This window comes from Neomonachus schauinslandi, chromosome 6 (genome assembly GCF_002201575.2).
Source record: "Neomonachus schauinslandi chromosome 6, ASM220157v2, whole genome shotgun sequence".
Taxonomy (NCBI): domain Eukaryota; kingdom Metazoa; phylum Chordata; class Mammalia; order Carnivora; family Phocidae; genus Neomonachus; species Neomonachus schauinslandi.
The window spans coordinates 120,022,718-120,039,398 of NC_058408.1; the positions used below are offsets into that span (position 1 = coordinate 120,022,718).

The following is a 16,681-nucleotide window of genomic DNA, read 5'->3' on the forward strand; positions in this document are numbered from 1 at the left end:
TTCATACCAGTAGTGGATAATTTTTGGCATGCTATCAATCCTTTGTTCCTATGTTTCCTCATTTCAGGCTATACTCTAAAATAGTTAAATCATTTGTTTAAAACTCTCAGATAGGGGCGCTTGGGTGGCTCAGTGGGTTAAGCATCCAACTCTTGATTTTGGCTCTGGTCATGCTCTCAGGGTCCTGGGGTGGCAGGTGTGTCGGGCTCTGCACTCAGCAGGGGCTCTGCTTGAGGATTCTCTCTCCCTCTCCTTTTGCCCCTCCCCCTGCTCACGCTCTCTAAAATGAATAAATAAATCTTAAAATAAATAAATAAAACTCTCAGGTGATTACACTGCTATATAGAAAGGACCACTGGGTAAATTAATGGGAGATATTTATTTTTAAAAAAATCACTCAACTTGTATTTACTGTCCTCCTCTTGTATAGAAACAGAACGATCACCTCTTGCTAACTCAGAACCTGTGCCCCAAACAATTTGTGGACTCTGCTAACTTGTACACAAGACAAACTGCTATGGGCCAAAGGTAGCACAAAAACAGAACTGGAGCAACAATGCAAGTAAGTAAAGAGATAGCATATTTTTCTGGAACAAACTAAATGTAATGAAGATGCACTTTTTCTGAAACAAGGGAACCCTGACATTCCACAAAAGGGGCCAATTTTGTGAAAGGCTATACAATACTAAATTTAAATTATGATGCACAAAGAAAAATGCTTCCATAATACCAAAAGGGTGGTATTTATTTCTTCCAAGTTTCTGTCAATTTAAATGTTTTAAAGCACTATTATCAGAAGATAGCTATTTTTTTTCCCAGATTCAGTACACATTTGAAAAGCAAACCTTTCAATATCAGTTCTCAACTGACACCTGCTCTTTTCATTTTTCAAATTTCAGTTCCATGAATAGTGAGGAAAGAGAAAATTCAAATATATAGAAATGTTTCATCAGGTACTACCCCCAAGTAGTCAGCCAGGTCTACCCTTCTGTTGTAAGAGGGAGACTACATGGGATGACGGAAAGGGGACTCTGCCAAGATATCTGCTATACTGTGCTACCCCAACCAGGGGATGGACCTTGCTTCACAATGTCACCTACACTGCCCAACACTCTGTAGTTGGTATTTCCCTATTATTCCTCCTTTCATCACTTTGTACTTTTTGAATGTTAATCCTAAGGGAGCCTATGATTAATCAAACCTAATGACCCTGGGTTTTCATAGGGGTTCCCCAGTGGCTAGGTAAACTTTCATCATTAGTAGCAAGCTGGGGAACACCTATAAGAAGGGTACAGAGATGAACTTTTTCCCTGTCTTTACAGCAATTTTTTTTAAAGATTTTATTTATTTATTTGAGAGAGAAAGCATGAGTAGGGGGGGAGGGGCAGAGGGAGAGGGAGAAGCAGACTTCCCGCTGAGCAGGGAGTCCGATAAAGGGCTTGATCCCAAGACCCTGAGATCATGATCTGAGCTGAAGGCAGACGCTTAACGGACTGAGCCACCCAGGGGCCCGCTTTTTCCTGATCTTTAATCCTACCTCTCCCAATGCCAGAAATCCCTTTAATCGTCATAGTTATAAGCAAAGTTGTGGACTTCCTTCCCTTCAGCCCACCTGAAAAGAGGGCAGAGGACAATTCTTCTCTCCCAGGCCTCACTCATATCTCTACCACCCCAAGGACTTCTGCACTTAGAAAAGCAAGGACAGTTTTCCTTAGTCGATCACCCTTCTCAAAACCATCTTTCTCATTTCTTGGAGGCAATCTCTCAAATAAACAATAGGAAAAGTCATACATAATATGGTAAGAGACAATGGATAATTATTTTTATTTTTTAAAGATTTTATTTATTTATTTTGACAGAGAGAGAGACACAGCGAGAGAGAGAACACAAGCAGGGGGAGTGGGAGAGGGAGAAGCAGGCTCCCCGCGGAGCAGGGAGCCCGATGCGGGGCTCGATCCCAGGACCCTGGGATCATGACCTGAGCCGAAGGCAGACGCTTAACGACTGAGCCACCCAGGCGCCCCGACAATGGATAATTATTAATATGTTACTCTGTTAAAACCAAAAACTGTAGTTTGATTATCTTTAAGAAGCCAAAAAAAAATTAGTCTAATTTTTATTTAAATAAGGGTGCTGTGATCTGATCAACACTACTAAACACATTCCTCAGGTGCTGTGAAGAAAGCTCAATTCAACTTTTCCTCTACATTACTTGACATTTTTATCATGGGGAAGGAGGTAGACACCTTCTAATATTTCCTACAAACATCTTCAAGGCTGACTTGGTTTTACTGAGCATAAGTATAAATGTGATTGAAAAACTGTTACAGTTCTTTACTAAAGGAACCTGGGTGGCTCGGTCGGTTAAGTGGCTGCCTTCGGCTCAGGTCATGCGTGATCTCCAGGTCCTGGGATGGAGACCCACATCAGGCTCCCTCCTCAGCAGGGAGTCTGCTTCTCTCTCTCTTTCTCCCTCTGCTCCTCCCCTCTGCTCCTTCTCTAACAAATAAAATCTCTAAAAAAATAAAGTTCTGGGGCGCCTGGGTGGCTCAGTCATTAAGCGGCTGCCTTCGGCTCAGGTCATGGTTCCAGGGTCCTGGGATCGAGGCCCGCATCGGGCTCCCTGCTCGGCGGGAAGCCTGCTTCTCCCTCTCCCGCTCCCCACTTGTGTTCCCTCTCTTGCTGTCTCACTGTCAAATAAATAAATAAAATCTTAAAAAAAAAAAAAAAAGGTCTTTACTAAAACAGAAGTCTTATTACTTTCTGAACTTCCTATTCTGTCACTTCTCCCACTAAGCGTTTTTTCCCCTTGATTCAAGAAAACAGTTGAATAAAGGGATTTCTCATTGCATACTTTTTTTTTTTTTAGATTTTATTTATTTGAGAGAGAGAGAGAGTGAGTGGGAGTGAGAGGGAGAGAGAATCTGAAGCAGACTCCACGCTGAGCTCAGAGCCAGATGTGGGGCTCGATCCCACGACCATGAGATCATGACCTGAGTTGAAACCAAGAATCGGACACTTAACCAACTGAACCACCCAGGTGCCCCTCATTGCATACATTTCTAAGATGAAATATTGCTGTGAACATATTTCGTCAGGTTCATTTTAAATACATCACGAAGTACTTTATTTTTAATGAATGTGATATCCTGTTATGTTTTCTTTACATGATTTAGATACACAATTTTGGAAAGCCAACATAACTTAGGATTATTTTCCTTTCTCCTTCAGGTGATTTTTTATAATGACAAAATGTTTATCCTTCAATAATCACTACTTATCTATGGCAAATACAAAATTTTGACAACTTGCATTTGAAAGCCTTTGACATTTAGCTACAGTCTAGCTAGAAGGAAGTAAATATTGTAGGAATATAAGGTTTAATTTATTACCCAGGCCAGGCAGTAGCATACCACTGCCACTGCCAGTCAAAACTAACTAACTAAATAAACAACATCGGAGCAGTTTCTCACCTCAGGAACTTTATCTGACCTTTGCAGCCACTCCATGAAGTGGGTGCTTAATTTCAATGATGAGGAAACTAAGGCTTTGAAGAGGCTAACTGACTTCTCTAGATCAACAGTCAACTAGAGGCAGAACCAGGATTCAAACCCAGGTTTGAATGACTGCAAAGTCAGGGTGAGTTGAAATTTAATCTCCTGCTAAGAGAATATAAAAATGCCTGGAAAGATGTTAATAAAAATAATAATCTTTGCTATCTCTAGGTAGTAAGTCTCAGATTGTTTTCTCACTTTCCTTTTTGTTTTTGTAACGTACTATTTGAAATTCCCACACTGAGTAAGAAAGTTGTTTTTTTTTTTTTTCTAAAGAAAATCAAGCTCCAGGAAGAAAAAAACAAAACAAGCATACAAAAAACCTATGATTCTGTAACTTGAGTTTTGAAACACTCAGAAAAGTGTTCCCATAGTCAAGTGGGAGAAGAAGATATTAAAAGTAGGAGGAAAAACAGGTTGGAGTAGAAGGAAGTGTTTTTGGACAGACTCATAGGGAAGCCACATGGTACGTCCCCTAGCCTACCACCTTTCTCTTAAGCTCTATTCACCTAGATGTCTACATCTTTTGACCCAGAGATTTTCTCTATGAATTTACCTTAAGGAAAAGCTATGTGCAAGAACTTATCCATGGCAGCATCACCTATTATGGAGAAAAAGCTGGAAACAATCTAACAGTCCAAAGCTAAGGCCTATTAATAAATTATAAAGATCAGATAAAAACAATGATAATGTTTATTATATAAAATATACAAAAATAAGGATACATTATCACATTTATTTTTTTCAGTTACATTTTTGTTATTATATTTTCTCCACTTTTAAAGTCAAAAATTACTTAAAATATTTCCTTTAAAATGCCAGCATCATAATTATGTTATTAGAAGTAATAAGGATCAAATACATGGTGCCATAAGCCAGATCTAAAAGTCTCCCAGCTGGAAAAGGGACAGGAAGCTCCAACACTCTACCCAGAGGACAATGACATGGTGATGTAATTGACCATGGGAAGCAGTCCATTCATAGGAAATCAAGGTGGGTGGTATGATGAACAGAGAAGTTGCAAGCATATTAAGGCCGTAAAAAAGTACATATTATGCGCCTTCCAACTTATTAGGACATATTATAAGTACAGTGCAAAAGACTTTTACAGATGAAACCTCACATTTACAAGTGTAGCAGAGAAATATATGCAGAGGTAGTTGGACATGCATTAAAAAAGGGGCCACTAAAAATGGAATAAGGTATTTACCCCATAGTGAAGTACCCTCTTTACACTTTGCCACAAAATTCTGGAAATCCATAAAATTCTGGAAAATTATTTATAGACTATAATGTAAGATCCTTTCATAATCTTTTATTGCTAGAAGAATACAGACTAAGATAAAACAGGTATGCATAAAGAACAAGGGCTGAATATTTTAGAATAATGAGGAGAGGCTTATAGCTGTTTGTGGTAGAAAAGGAAGACAAATGCAGCCTTAGAAGATACTAAAAACACAAAACAGTCTGTGAATATCATTGTTTTTTTTTTAACACCATTCTCACTTCTAAGTGAAATATGCTCTAAATTACCATGTACCTAATCTTTCAACTGAGCAAAAACGTGGTAACAGTGACTAAATATAACAATGAATAAATAAATGAGATATTTTTTTTTTCTACTTCTGACGGCCTTAAAATATAGCTTTTTTCAAATCCTTTATTTTCTTCATAGCTAGTTAACTACTTTCTTTTCCCTGGAAATTGAGGAAAGCACAGAAAATCATGAGTGTAACAAGAAAATGAGGAAATGGATTTCTGAGGTGGCTTGAGGAAATGACTATCAGGTGTTCATAGTCAGTCACACCCTATATAAAAGCCTGGAGAGAACCAGAGGGGAGCAAATTCCTCACAGCTCCAGAGAACATAAGGGCTCAAACAAGATGGGCACCTTGTGGCCAACTCTTCAGTTTTCAGATATTTAGGCTCTAAACCTAAGTGGATATTTCCACTATGGTATTTTAAAATACACAGGGTCCCTGAAAGTCCTATAACACATAAAAAGAACTATCTGTAATTAGGAATGTAACATCAACCACTAACCTGAATTTACACGGGCTCTAAAAATAGGAGTCCTAATACTGCTGACCTTGGGACTTTCTGCCTTATATTTAACCCAAAACATTTACACACTTTAAGACATTTTCTTTCTGTTTTAGCCTTAGAGAATGCGAAGAATCACTGGCTGCTCTTAAGTCTGTGTAGTGATACTTCTTATACAAGGAAAGTGATTATATTTTAATAAAATGGAACTCTTTTCTATGAAGTTTTCTGAAGTAGTCTTTGGAGACTGGTTTACTAAATCTCGCATTTCTTTGCAGTATACTTTAACTTAAATGAATTATCCGGGTTCAGCTACCTACAATAATTAAGGTTGATTGCTTTAATCATAATGTCTGGCGGAAGCATGTGTTGGGTAGCATGAGACCAGAAGTCAAGTTTTCTGGGCTTGGTGCATTTGGAATCCTTAGCTGAACCTAGGTTAAAAAAAAATCAACTTTAAATACATTCCACAATGCTTTACAGAAGCAAACAAAAACAAACGGAAAAAAAAAAAATGAAAAAAATCACAATTATTAAAAAGCTGATTTTTGTTTAAAACACCAAGCAAGGAATGGACATATGAATATTCCTAACCTGCAAAATGATTCCTCCACATTATATCAGCGAAACTCATTGGTGGGCCACTGGGAGGGTAGTGTTTACCTTTCAGAGGCTCATGATCAGTCCTTATCATATCCATTAAGGAGTTCTCCAACGAATGCAAGTTAAAAGTGTCATAGGGCCTACTCCGGTCCTAAAATAAAAACAGAACAATACATAAAATTACTTCATAAAATTAATACTGTATCATTTGCTTCTTGCCATGGATTGATGACAAAGTTCCAGATAGTTCTAATAACACACATTCTTTTCATAAGAATAATGATTTGGCAACATTAAGCTTAATACAAATTTCGACAATTAATTGCATCCTTTTCCCCAATATTCTTTAATGTATATGTCCCACTACTTCAGACTTTCTCTCAAAAGAACTTAAGAAAGTAAATTCAAAGGAAAGAGTCAAGTCAACTGACTTTGCCCTGAGCCCTTCACCCCAGCCTCCACCATCAAATAAACATTCTATTCAAATGAACAGAGAATTTTTTATCAAGAGGAAGTCCATAATTAAGAACTCTCAAGTCTACGAACAGAATCACTTTCCTGAAAAATCAAAAGGTGACTGTAATTACAATCTAATTTTATTGGGTATCTTTAATATTTAATACAGATAAGTTCCATACATTAGATACACTCTATAAAACTTAAAATATGTCCAAAGTACTACTAAAATTAACTTTTGAAAAGCACTCACATGAAAAAACTTTAACCCAAGATAGTGTTTTCATGATGCTAGGGTCAAAAACATTTTGAAAATAGAGAGCTAACACAAACTAAGTGAAGAAAAATCATCGTTCCACCATATTTCACTTGAGCCCATGGCAGACTATCATGTACAAATTATTTTTACTGGTCTGAGCTTAAGGGAAGCACAACTCATGGCTTAACATTACAGAATAAATCACATTACAGATTTAGTTTGCTTTTGTTTAAGAAAAGCAAAACAGGGGTGCCTGGGTGGCTTTGTCGGTTGTATCTGACTCTTGATTTTGATTCAGGTCGTGATCTCAGGGTCTTGAGATCGAGCTGTGTGTGGGGCTCTGGGCTCAGTGCAGAGTCTGCTTGAGATTCACCCTCCCTCTCGTCCTCCCATGCCCCCCCGCACACTCACATGGGCTCTCTCTCTCTCAAATAAATAAATAAATCTTTAAAAAACAAAAGCAAAACACACATTTCAACAACCACACCAAATCAAACTATAGCAATGAGAGATCATTTTCAGGGTCCTGGACAGTCTACCCAGCCCTGCAAATGATCACTTATCGTCTCCAAAGAACAACAATAATAAGTAACTGTCTGGATAAGCAAAATGGAATATAACAGGTAAAAAGCTCAACTTCAGTGACCATTTTCTAGTTTAAGTCTTAACTCTTGGGAAGCTGTTTTTCTTCTGGTTTCTGGAAAGCATGGCTGTATATCTATTCAGTGAGGCAGAAAGGAAAGTGGCATTTCTGCAGCACTGAGCATAAAGGAAGAATCAGAGGATTATTGAATGAATGAAAGCAGTATGTATACATGCAGATCCTAAGAAGAACTGAGCACCAGGAGGCAAGAGTGCTAGAATAGCTACTAACAACTGGGGGCTTTGGGGTACCATCATGATCTACCTCTCCAGTCTGTGCCTGAAATTCTTCCCTTTATACAAACAAGAGGACTGAGCTAGAGTATTTCTTTCTTTCTTTTTTTAAAGATTTTATTTATTTATTTGATGGAGAGAGACACAGTAAGAGCAGGAACACAAGTGGGGGGAGTGGGAGAGGGAGAAGCAGGCTTCCCGCGGAGCAGGGAGCCCGATGTGGGGCTCGATTCCAGGACCCTGGGATCATGACCTGAGCCGAAGGCAGATGCTTAACGACTGAGCCACCCAGGCGCCCCGAGCTAGAGTATTTCTAATATCCCTTACAACTCTATACTTTTTTTTAAAGATTTTATTTATTTTTTGACAGAGAGAGAGAGAGAGACAGTGAGAGAGGGAACACAAGCAGGGGGAGTGGGAGAGGGAGAAGCAGGCTTCCTGCTGAGCAGGAAGCCCGATGTGGGGCTCGATCCCAGGACCCTGGGATCATGACCTGAGCCAAAGGCAGACGCTTAACAACTGAGCCACCCAGGCCCCCTACTTTTTTTTTTAACTCAGAGATGAGGAGTAGGGGTGGAGGGTGCAGATGTTTTCAAATGCCAGAGACAGAAATTCTGTTTTTACAAACCTTTAATGCACAAGTCAAGGGTCAACTCCTGTACTAGGCCCAAGTGATTCAGAGATGAATGTTGAAACCCAGTCCCTATGTACAATTAAGTAGTAGGAGAGAGACATAACCAATTAAAATAAGAGAATGACAGGTGTTTTGACAGGGAATATGTACAGTACAATGGAAACTAAGACATCTATTTCTTAAAGAACATGTATGTATTATAATTTTTTAAAAATCACATTCTGAAAAGTCCCAGTTCTCCTGAATCTGACCAGGTATAGAGGCTTGTCTTAGTTATTCTCATTGGTCTTCAGTATTCTCATTGGTAAAATGGGATCTTAACTGTGAAGATTAGGTTGAAATTACTTAAGTATTTATTTTACTCACATTGTGTTTGCCAAAGAGCAAGCATTCAACATTTCTTAGTTTATTGCCACTGCCCCCCTCACTTGCTACCTCCACCCCATTTTTTTCTTTCCTTTTTTTAAAAGATTTTATTTATTTATTTGAGAGAGAGCATGAGTGGGAGGGGAGGAAAAGAGTGGTAGGGAGGGGGAAAGAATCCCAAGTAGACTCCATGCTGGGCTGGGAGCCCAAATGGGGCTCGATCTCAGGACCCTAAGATTATGACCTGAGCCGAAATCAAGAGCTGGACACTTAACCAACTGAACCATCCAGGCGCCCCTCCCCACTTTTTTAACATTCATCAATTATCTGTCTACTGTTGGATAAGAAAGAGACTTGCAATATTTTCTTTGGTTCTCCATTTTGGTCTCTATATAATTGAAGAAGGACTTTTCTTTTACCTTTAAGGTCTTCCTGCAGATCATTTGTTTTGTGCTGGGTTCAAGTTATCAGTGGAAACCCCAATTACTTAAGGAGTAAAACTGAATTTCCAGAAATGTAGGCTTATCTGTCTCTATAAGAGGTATCATATTCTTTGTCCAGAGGAAAAGCCACAGGTAAAAAAAAAAAAAGAAAAGAAAAGAAGTGTACGGATGAGAAGTCAAAATGACAACCTATTTCTGGCACTGACAATCCTGGAATGGATGTCTAGGAGCCTTCTAATATATATACATATATATATGTGTGTATATATATATATCTCCACGCTTCTAACTAGAGCCCTGCAGGCATGGGACTGTTTCAAAAAAGGCTGATAAGGTGAAGGGACTATACAAAATGGCTGTTTGAAGGCATTCAAGAATCTTTCCAGTCAGGACAGTTTATTTTTTTCATTTAGTTCTTGATATAATCCTTCAAGGTAGATAACAACACACTCATTTCACACATGAGGAAGGCGAGGTTCAGAGAAGTTTCCAGCCTGGATCTAACCTCAAAGCCAATACCTAAGGAGTACAGACACAAGCCTGAAGAAATTGATCTAGTCCATACATGATAGTTAGTAAATGAAAGTTCTATAGAAGCACAGCATTGCATCTAACTACCAAAAATGACCTTCCTGGCAAGATGGTAGTTGAGTCCCTATCAGAAGATAATATTGGATTATTAGATGACTACCTGTCAGGAAAATTGGAGGGGGTGTTTGGGTGGGGACTCATGCATCTGAAGTGCTACTCAAACCTGTCAGATTGTCAAAATCACATGTAGAATGGTTAAAATGCAAGTTCCTGGGCTCCAGCTAAAACCAACTTAGTCATAATTTTAAAAGAAATGAGTGTCCCAGGCGGCTCTTTTGCCTGGCTAGATTTGAGAGCCACTAGACTGGATGATTCTTCAAGTTAAGCCTTTACACCTGCACCTGATCAGTAAAATGAGATGGTAAAGTGAGGGAGGGGCTAGAAGGATAGCAGCGGAAAGAAACAAGCCTAGCCACTTTGCCAAGGGTCAGCTTTACAGTCTTTTGATTGTGGGGTAGGAAAGCAATTGGTGGTCTGGCACTTATAAGTACATACACTGAAATCAGCCACCTGATTTTCAAATTCTGGCTCTGCCAGTTGCTGGCATGTCACTCTGAACAAGTTTCTAAACCTTGGTTCATCCATAAAATGATGATAATTTTCCGTATGCTTATTTTTAGTACTAAATGACAGAATGTACAACAAGGCATCTGTACAGTGGTGGCTACTGGAATATTAGGGAGAACACAAAGAAACTTCTATGATGCCACCTTAGAGTACTGGGATATATTAAAAAACCAGAGGTTCACTAGTGCTCAACAGATGAAAAGATGACAGGTGAAATGCAGGACAAAATTTGCACAGGCTTCTTAATTGAACAAATTTCAACGCAGAGACTTATTTTCTCATTAAAATTTATTTATCTACGCCTCACTGATTTATATTTGCAGCGTACTATTCATCCTTTTTGTTTTATAAGTAGTAAACATTGCTAAAAATAACTGATTAACCAGGAAGCCTGCAAGAAACAGAACAAAAAGGACAGAAAAACTACAAAATTTGCAGTGAAATTCAAGCAGAAATCATAGAGAAAATTAGACCATAATTTATCATTCAACAACAAAAGTTAGAAGTGGCAACTAACCTCTTAAGTTTTTTTAAATAAGATTTGGTTCTCAATATAGGGAAAATAAGGAAAACATCTTTCTTTCATTTGTTTTTAACAAGCAAACACACCAGGAAGTATTAGAACATTTATGAATAAGGGGCGCCTGGGTGGCTCAGTCGTTAAGCATCTGCCTTCGGCTCAGGTCCTGATCCCAGGGTCCTGGGATCGAGCCCCGCATCGGGCTCCCTGCTTGGCGGGAAGCCTGCTTCTCCCCTCCCCCCACTCCTCCTGCTTGTGTTCCCTCTCTCGCTGTGTCTCTCTCTGTCAAATAAATAAATTAAAATCTTAAAAAAAAAAAAGAACATTTATAAATAATGCATCCCATTATTGACTCTTTCTTTGAAGATAACCAATGACAAATGCTATCAGTTAGTTGTACATAGAGGGAGCCCACTCCATTGTACAGTTCACTAGCCCTGCTTATTTTCTTCCCTCAGCTTGACTTAATATTAGTAAATTTATCAGGTATTTAATATGTGCTTGCCACTATTCTAAGCATGCTAAATGCATTCCCTCACAACTCTATTTTATAAATTAAGCAATTAAATCTTGGAGAGATTAAGTAACTGGCTCAATATTACAGGGCAGTAAGCAACAGAGCCAAGGCTCCAATCCACTCAAATCCAGACTGTGCTCTTAAGGAGTCTCACTCTACTGCCTCCCTGACTTCCTCCTACTTCCTCTACCTTAAATCCTTTCACAAACATTCCCTCAACCTAATCCTACCACATTCAGAGACGGGCTTCTTTGACCACCACCCTGCCACATAGGCAACCTAATTAATCCTCACTTGCCCTTAGTCATTTACTTATTCTAATGATAGTTAAACTCAAGAAGTAGCTTATCTACCCTCTAGCATTGCCACAGGCCCACCTCCACCAGCCCTATCCCACTCACCTGCCTTTTTCTTGGGAGAGAAATCTAGGACCCTTTCTACCGTTTCTGGCTTATCCCCAGACATATCCTCTCCTAGAGATACAAGATAGAAGGCTCTAAGGGTCCAACAACATCTGGGAAAAAGGCAGCTCCAGAACCAAATGATAAAATTAATCATGGTGTTTATTATATGGTAGAAACTGGGCTAAATGCTTTATAGCCATGATCTCAATCCTCACCACAACCCTACAGGGTCAGCATTATCTCCATCTCACAGAAGAGAAAACTGAGGCTCACAAAGGTTATGTAACTGCTCAAAGTCACAAACCTAGGCAGAAATCAGGATGTGAACCCAGGTCTGTGACTTTGAAAAGTCTATGCCAGTAATGTTCCAAAGCTTCTACACTGATCAGTTGTTTTGTGTCCCATAAACAATGGGGACTTGGCTAGCAAAAACAGAGGCACAGACAGAATCAAAAATCAAAAGGTCTGGGGCGCCTGGGTGGCTCAGTCGTTAAGCGTCTGCCTTCGGCTCAGGTCATGATCCCAGGGTCCTGGGATCGAGCCCCACATCGGGCTCCCTGCTCAGCGGGAAGCTGGTTTCTCCCTCTCCCACTCCCCCTGCTTGTGTTCCCTCTCTCGCTATCTCTCTGTCAAATAAATAAATAAAATCTTTAAAAAAAAAAAATCAAAAGGTGGGTAGATGTTTGAGAAGGCTAGGAAAGGATAATTGGTGTTGTGAAATAATACAGAAAAACAGGAGGAATTCCTGAAGAAAGGTTTTTACGTTTATCATATGGTTTCAACATATGTATGGGTAATAACATTTCAAAGTTAAATGCATTCAACACTTAACAGAGGATTAACTCACAAAACTAGCCATTTCTAAATTTCCACTCTACTGCTCTTATTTTCTAAATTTTTTGTATTGGGGGGGGAAGGGGCAGAGGGAGAGAGAGAATCTCAATCAGGCTCCACACCCAGCACAGAGCCCAACACAGGGCTCAATCCCATGACCCCAAGATCACGACCTGAGCCCAAATCAAGAGTCGGACACTTAACCGACTGAGCCACCCAGGCGCCCCTACCACTCTTATTTTCTAATGAGTTTACATTATTTGAAACTATCTCAGCTCCCTATCTACACTATAAACACTGTTTAGTGGTAATTAATATGCTTTCCTTATTTTAAGTGAATATTTAATCATACAACTAATACATAAATCCATTCTTCCTGAACACACACAAACAAAAGACTATTACAGAAAAAGCAAAAGTCTCCAATCCTGCCTTCTTACACTCTTCAGACCACTACGTACATTTGGCATATATTCTTTCAGATGTTTAAAAATACATTCATACATATATGTACCCATAGAAAAATGTTTTGTTATTTCTTCCCTTAAACACAGAAGTATGCATACTGTTCTGCAGTTTGCTTTCTTTGACCAATATGTGCTTCTGAGATAGGTCCCTTTTAATAGGTATGTTCTTGTCTTTCCCCCACCCAACCATATACACATCCCTCCTACAAAGTAAAGGCGTAGTGACTATGTTAAAAGAATCAAGTAATCACTTCCATATACATTCTATAAAGTAACTTTTGATTTTGAGATTTCTTTCCCATCCCCCAGTTTTCTCAAAATTTCTGTTCTGGCCCTTTAACTGCATCTCTTCCATGCTTGGTCTACTTTAGCACAGTGATTTTTTGATCCCCAGTTTCTATGAAAGACTCTACTAATAATGAAACATAAGAATCCATAGAACTTATCAGTCCTGAGTAAAAACCAAAGAGCCAATACATCCAAAAGTTCAAGATGTAGTGATTTCACGCACAGAATCTGCTTAAGAGTACCATAAAGAATAGACAGGACATGTAATAACGAATACTTGATGGGGGCAGCAAACAATTAGAGGAGTTGTAACACAAAATTTCTACATATCACAAAATAGAAGTCTAGGAATTTATAGTTCTAAACCAATTATTGTCATTATTTGTCAGAACCTATCAAAAACTTAGGTTCCTATAACAAACTGAACTTTACTATAGAATTGAGCAGCTTGACATACATTTGCCCTTAGATTAAAACCTTTCCCAAATAAAGGAAAACCTGTCACTCACGTGAGAGAAAGGAAAAAAAATAACTGTTCAAATGAAGATTTTCATCCCATCTTCAGTAAGTATCAAGTCCTTCAGTCTGTGGTCCATTTTAGCCATCCCAAATGAGACAATTACATTTATAGCCCTCTGGAAAACATGACTATAGATTCTCCTTGTCACTCAACAGCAAGCAGTTAATACTCCTTATATTTAACTTAGAGTCCTTACAAAGTTGAAACCTTTCTCCCTTCTCTATTCTCAGAAAAGAAATAACTGATCAGCGCCTGCTGCAAATTTTAACATTCTTTAAGATTATTGTTCAACGCAGTCTTCCATACAAAAAATTCTCAAGAACCCTCAATACAACCTGGGATAAAATTAGGGTATACAAAGAAATTATGACTTCCTCATCTTTTTCTTCTTGAGGTTGACTAATTCCAGTTACTTTAACTTTTTTTCAAATCAGATTATATTTTTTCTTGCTGTTAACAGCAAACCAAACTAACCAAGGTTCTTGAGAAGTTAAAAAAAAAAAAAAAGGCAATAGGATCGTTTCACTCAACAATCAGATGAGCATGACAACGGACAATTTTCACCTAGCCTCTTCTAGCTCCCGGCCATCCCCAATCTTCCTTCACAGCTCTTCTCACTGGTTTGCCATCCAGACCAGATAAGAAGCCCAGTTTATCAGACATTGAGAAACATGGCTTTTGGAATCACCTTATTCACTTGAAATAACTTACATATTAAGGCCAAATCTAGCTGGGCGAAGGGTAAAGAGGTGAACTGGACAAAAAGTACAAATGCCTATTGCTACCACTTCTGACTATGGTAAAGAGTTCAGAGTTAAGTAATATGACTTAAAAATGGAGCAGGAGAACAGTTTAGCAGTGTGTTAGGTAAAAGGCAGAAAGCCAGGGGATAGGATAGGGAAATCCTATCCCCCAGGAAGGATACAGAAAGGGAGAAAAATAAATATAATGGCCAAAAGAGCAGGCTTCAAGAAACTACAAAAATTAGAGTTGCCCCCTTCCTTGATTATTGGGCATATGTGACTAACGGGTGTTGCCCCAAATCACTAGGTGGTTAGCAAGCAGAATATCATCCCAAGCAGCTTATTACCCATTGGTTTATTAGGCATGATAATGTAGGCTTGACCTTTGCAACCAAAACCTACCTTAGAACATTAGGGAAAAGTACATGTAGCTCTTCATATTGTTATCTTTTTATTGATCATAAATGTCAAAATCCTTCCACAAAACTGACCAATTCTAGGTATAGTTGCAACTCTCCTTCCCCACCCCAATATTTTCGCTCCAAGTAATTAGCATTAACTCAGTATACTGTTACTACTTCTTTACATTTCTACCATCATCAATAAATTGCAAATTCTATGGGAGCAGAGATGTGTCTTATTCATATTCCCATCACCTAGCAGAGGGCCCAGCACATCATAGGCATTCAGTAAATGCTTTATTTGCACTTAAATCATCCTTCAGATGGTTTCATACTACATGATTTTCATTTAAAACTAACGAAGAATCGCATACCTATTAGAATGACTAAAAAGCAAACAAAGAAAACCCTTGACAATTCCAAATGTTGATTAGGACACAGAACAACTAGAACTCTCATAAATTACTAGTGGGAATGCAAGATGGTACAGCCAACTTTGGAAAAACAACTTGGGAGTTACTTAAAAAGTTAAATATACCCTAAACTGTACAACCTAGCAACCCTAACTCCTAAGTATTTACCCAAGATAAATAAAAGCATATGTCTATACAAAAACCTGTTAACAAATGTTTATAACAACTTTATTCATAATTTCCCCAAACCAGAAACTACCCAAATGCCCATCAACTGGTAAATGGATAAACAAATTGTGGTACATCTACATAATGGAATATTATTCAGCAATAAAAAAGAAATGAAGTATTGATATGTGATATAACATGAATAGCTTTGAAAACACTATGAGAAGCCAGCCACGAAGGATCACATGTTGTATAATTCCAATTACATGAAACACCCACAGCAGGTAAATTAGCCAAAGAGACAGAAAGCAGATTGGTTATTGCCTAGGGCTGGGGTAGTCAAGAGGGAAACTGAAATTAACTGCCGGTGGATTATGGGGTTTCTTTTTTGGGGTGACAAAAATGTTTTAGAATTAGATAGTGACTACTGACACACAATTCTGTAAATATACTAAAAACCATAGCATTTAAATAAAATTTTAAAAGGTGAAGGAACTTTATGGTATGTTAATTTTAACTTAACAAAGGTATTAATTTTTTTTAAAGTTTTTCTAATGTTTTAACAGGAACTATGATACTACCTGCAAATTGTCTATTTTAGATATAGGACGTAAGATCTAATAACTTTCTTCAGCTATGACTGAAGGAAGGCAAAGTCTTGACTGTAGCTGTTCCATTCAAAAGCCACAACAGGACTCAGGTAATAAAACCAAACCAGATAGTAATAAACCTCAAAAGGCAAACCTACCAAATAACTAATGCCATCCAGTGTCACAATGTGTCATTTACAATCCTAAGACATCTTTAACACTCCTGCAGAGACCTACCAGCAGTTATTAACCATATTACCCACAAAGAGCATGTTCTTATGTTTCCCATTGTTTCTAAGGAGTTTTTTTTTTATTCCAGAGATTCCAGTCTTAGAGTGATGTGCTGTGTCCTTCTGAGACCCAGCTCATTCCATTTATAACCAGGGCACATTTTAAAAAGGATATGCTCCAGCTTTTTTTTTTT

The 16,681-nt window shown here is 38.4% G+C and overlaps 1 protein-coding gene across 3 annotated transcripts in view; it reads right to left on the minus strand.

The window, feature by feature from the left end:
• Positions 1 to 16,681, minus strand: part of CPEB3 (cytoplasmic polyadenylation element binding protein 3) — a 150,860-nt gene that overhangs the window by 105,877 nt on the left and 28,302 nt on the right. For 2 of the 3 annotated variants that reach the window (XM_021699787.1, XM_021699786.1), the window contains exon 2: positions 6,192 to 6,351. In XM_021699787.1, coding sequence (XP_021555462.1) covers positions 6,192 to 6,351 — 160 coding nt within the window. The remainder of the gene's footprint in view (positions 1 to 6,191; positions 6,352 to 16,681) is intronic. The other variant, XM_044916548.1, reaches the window with a different exon arrangement.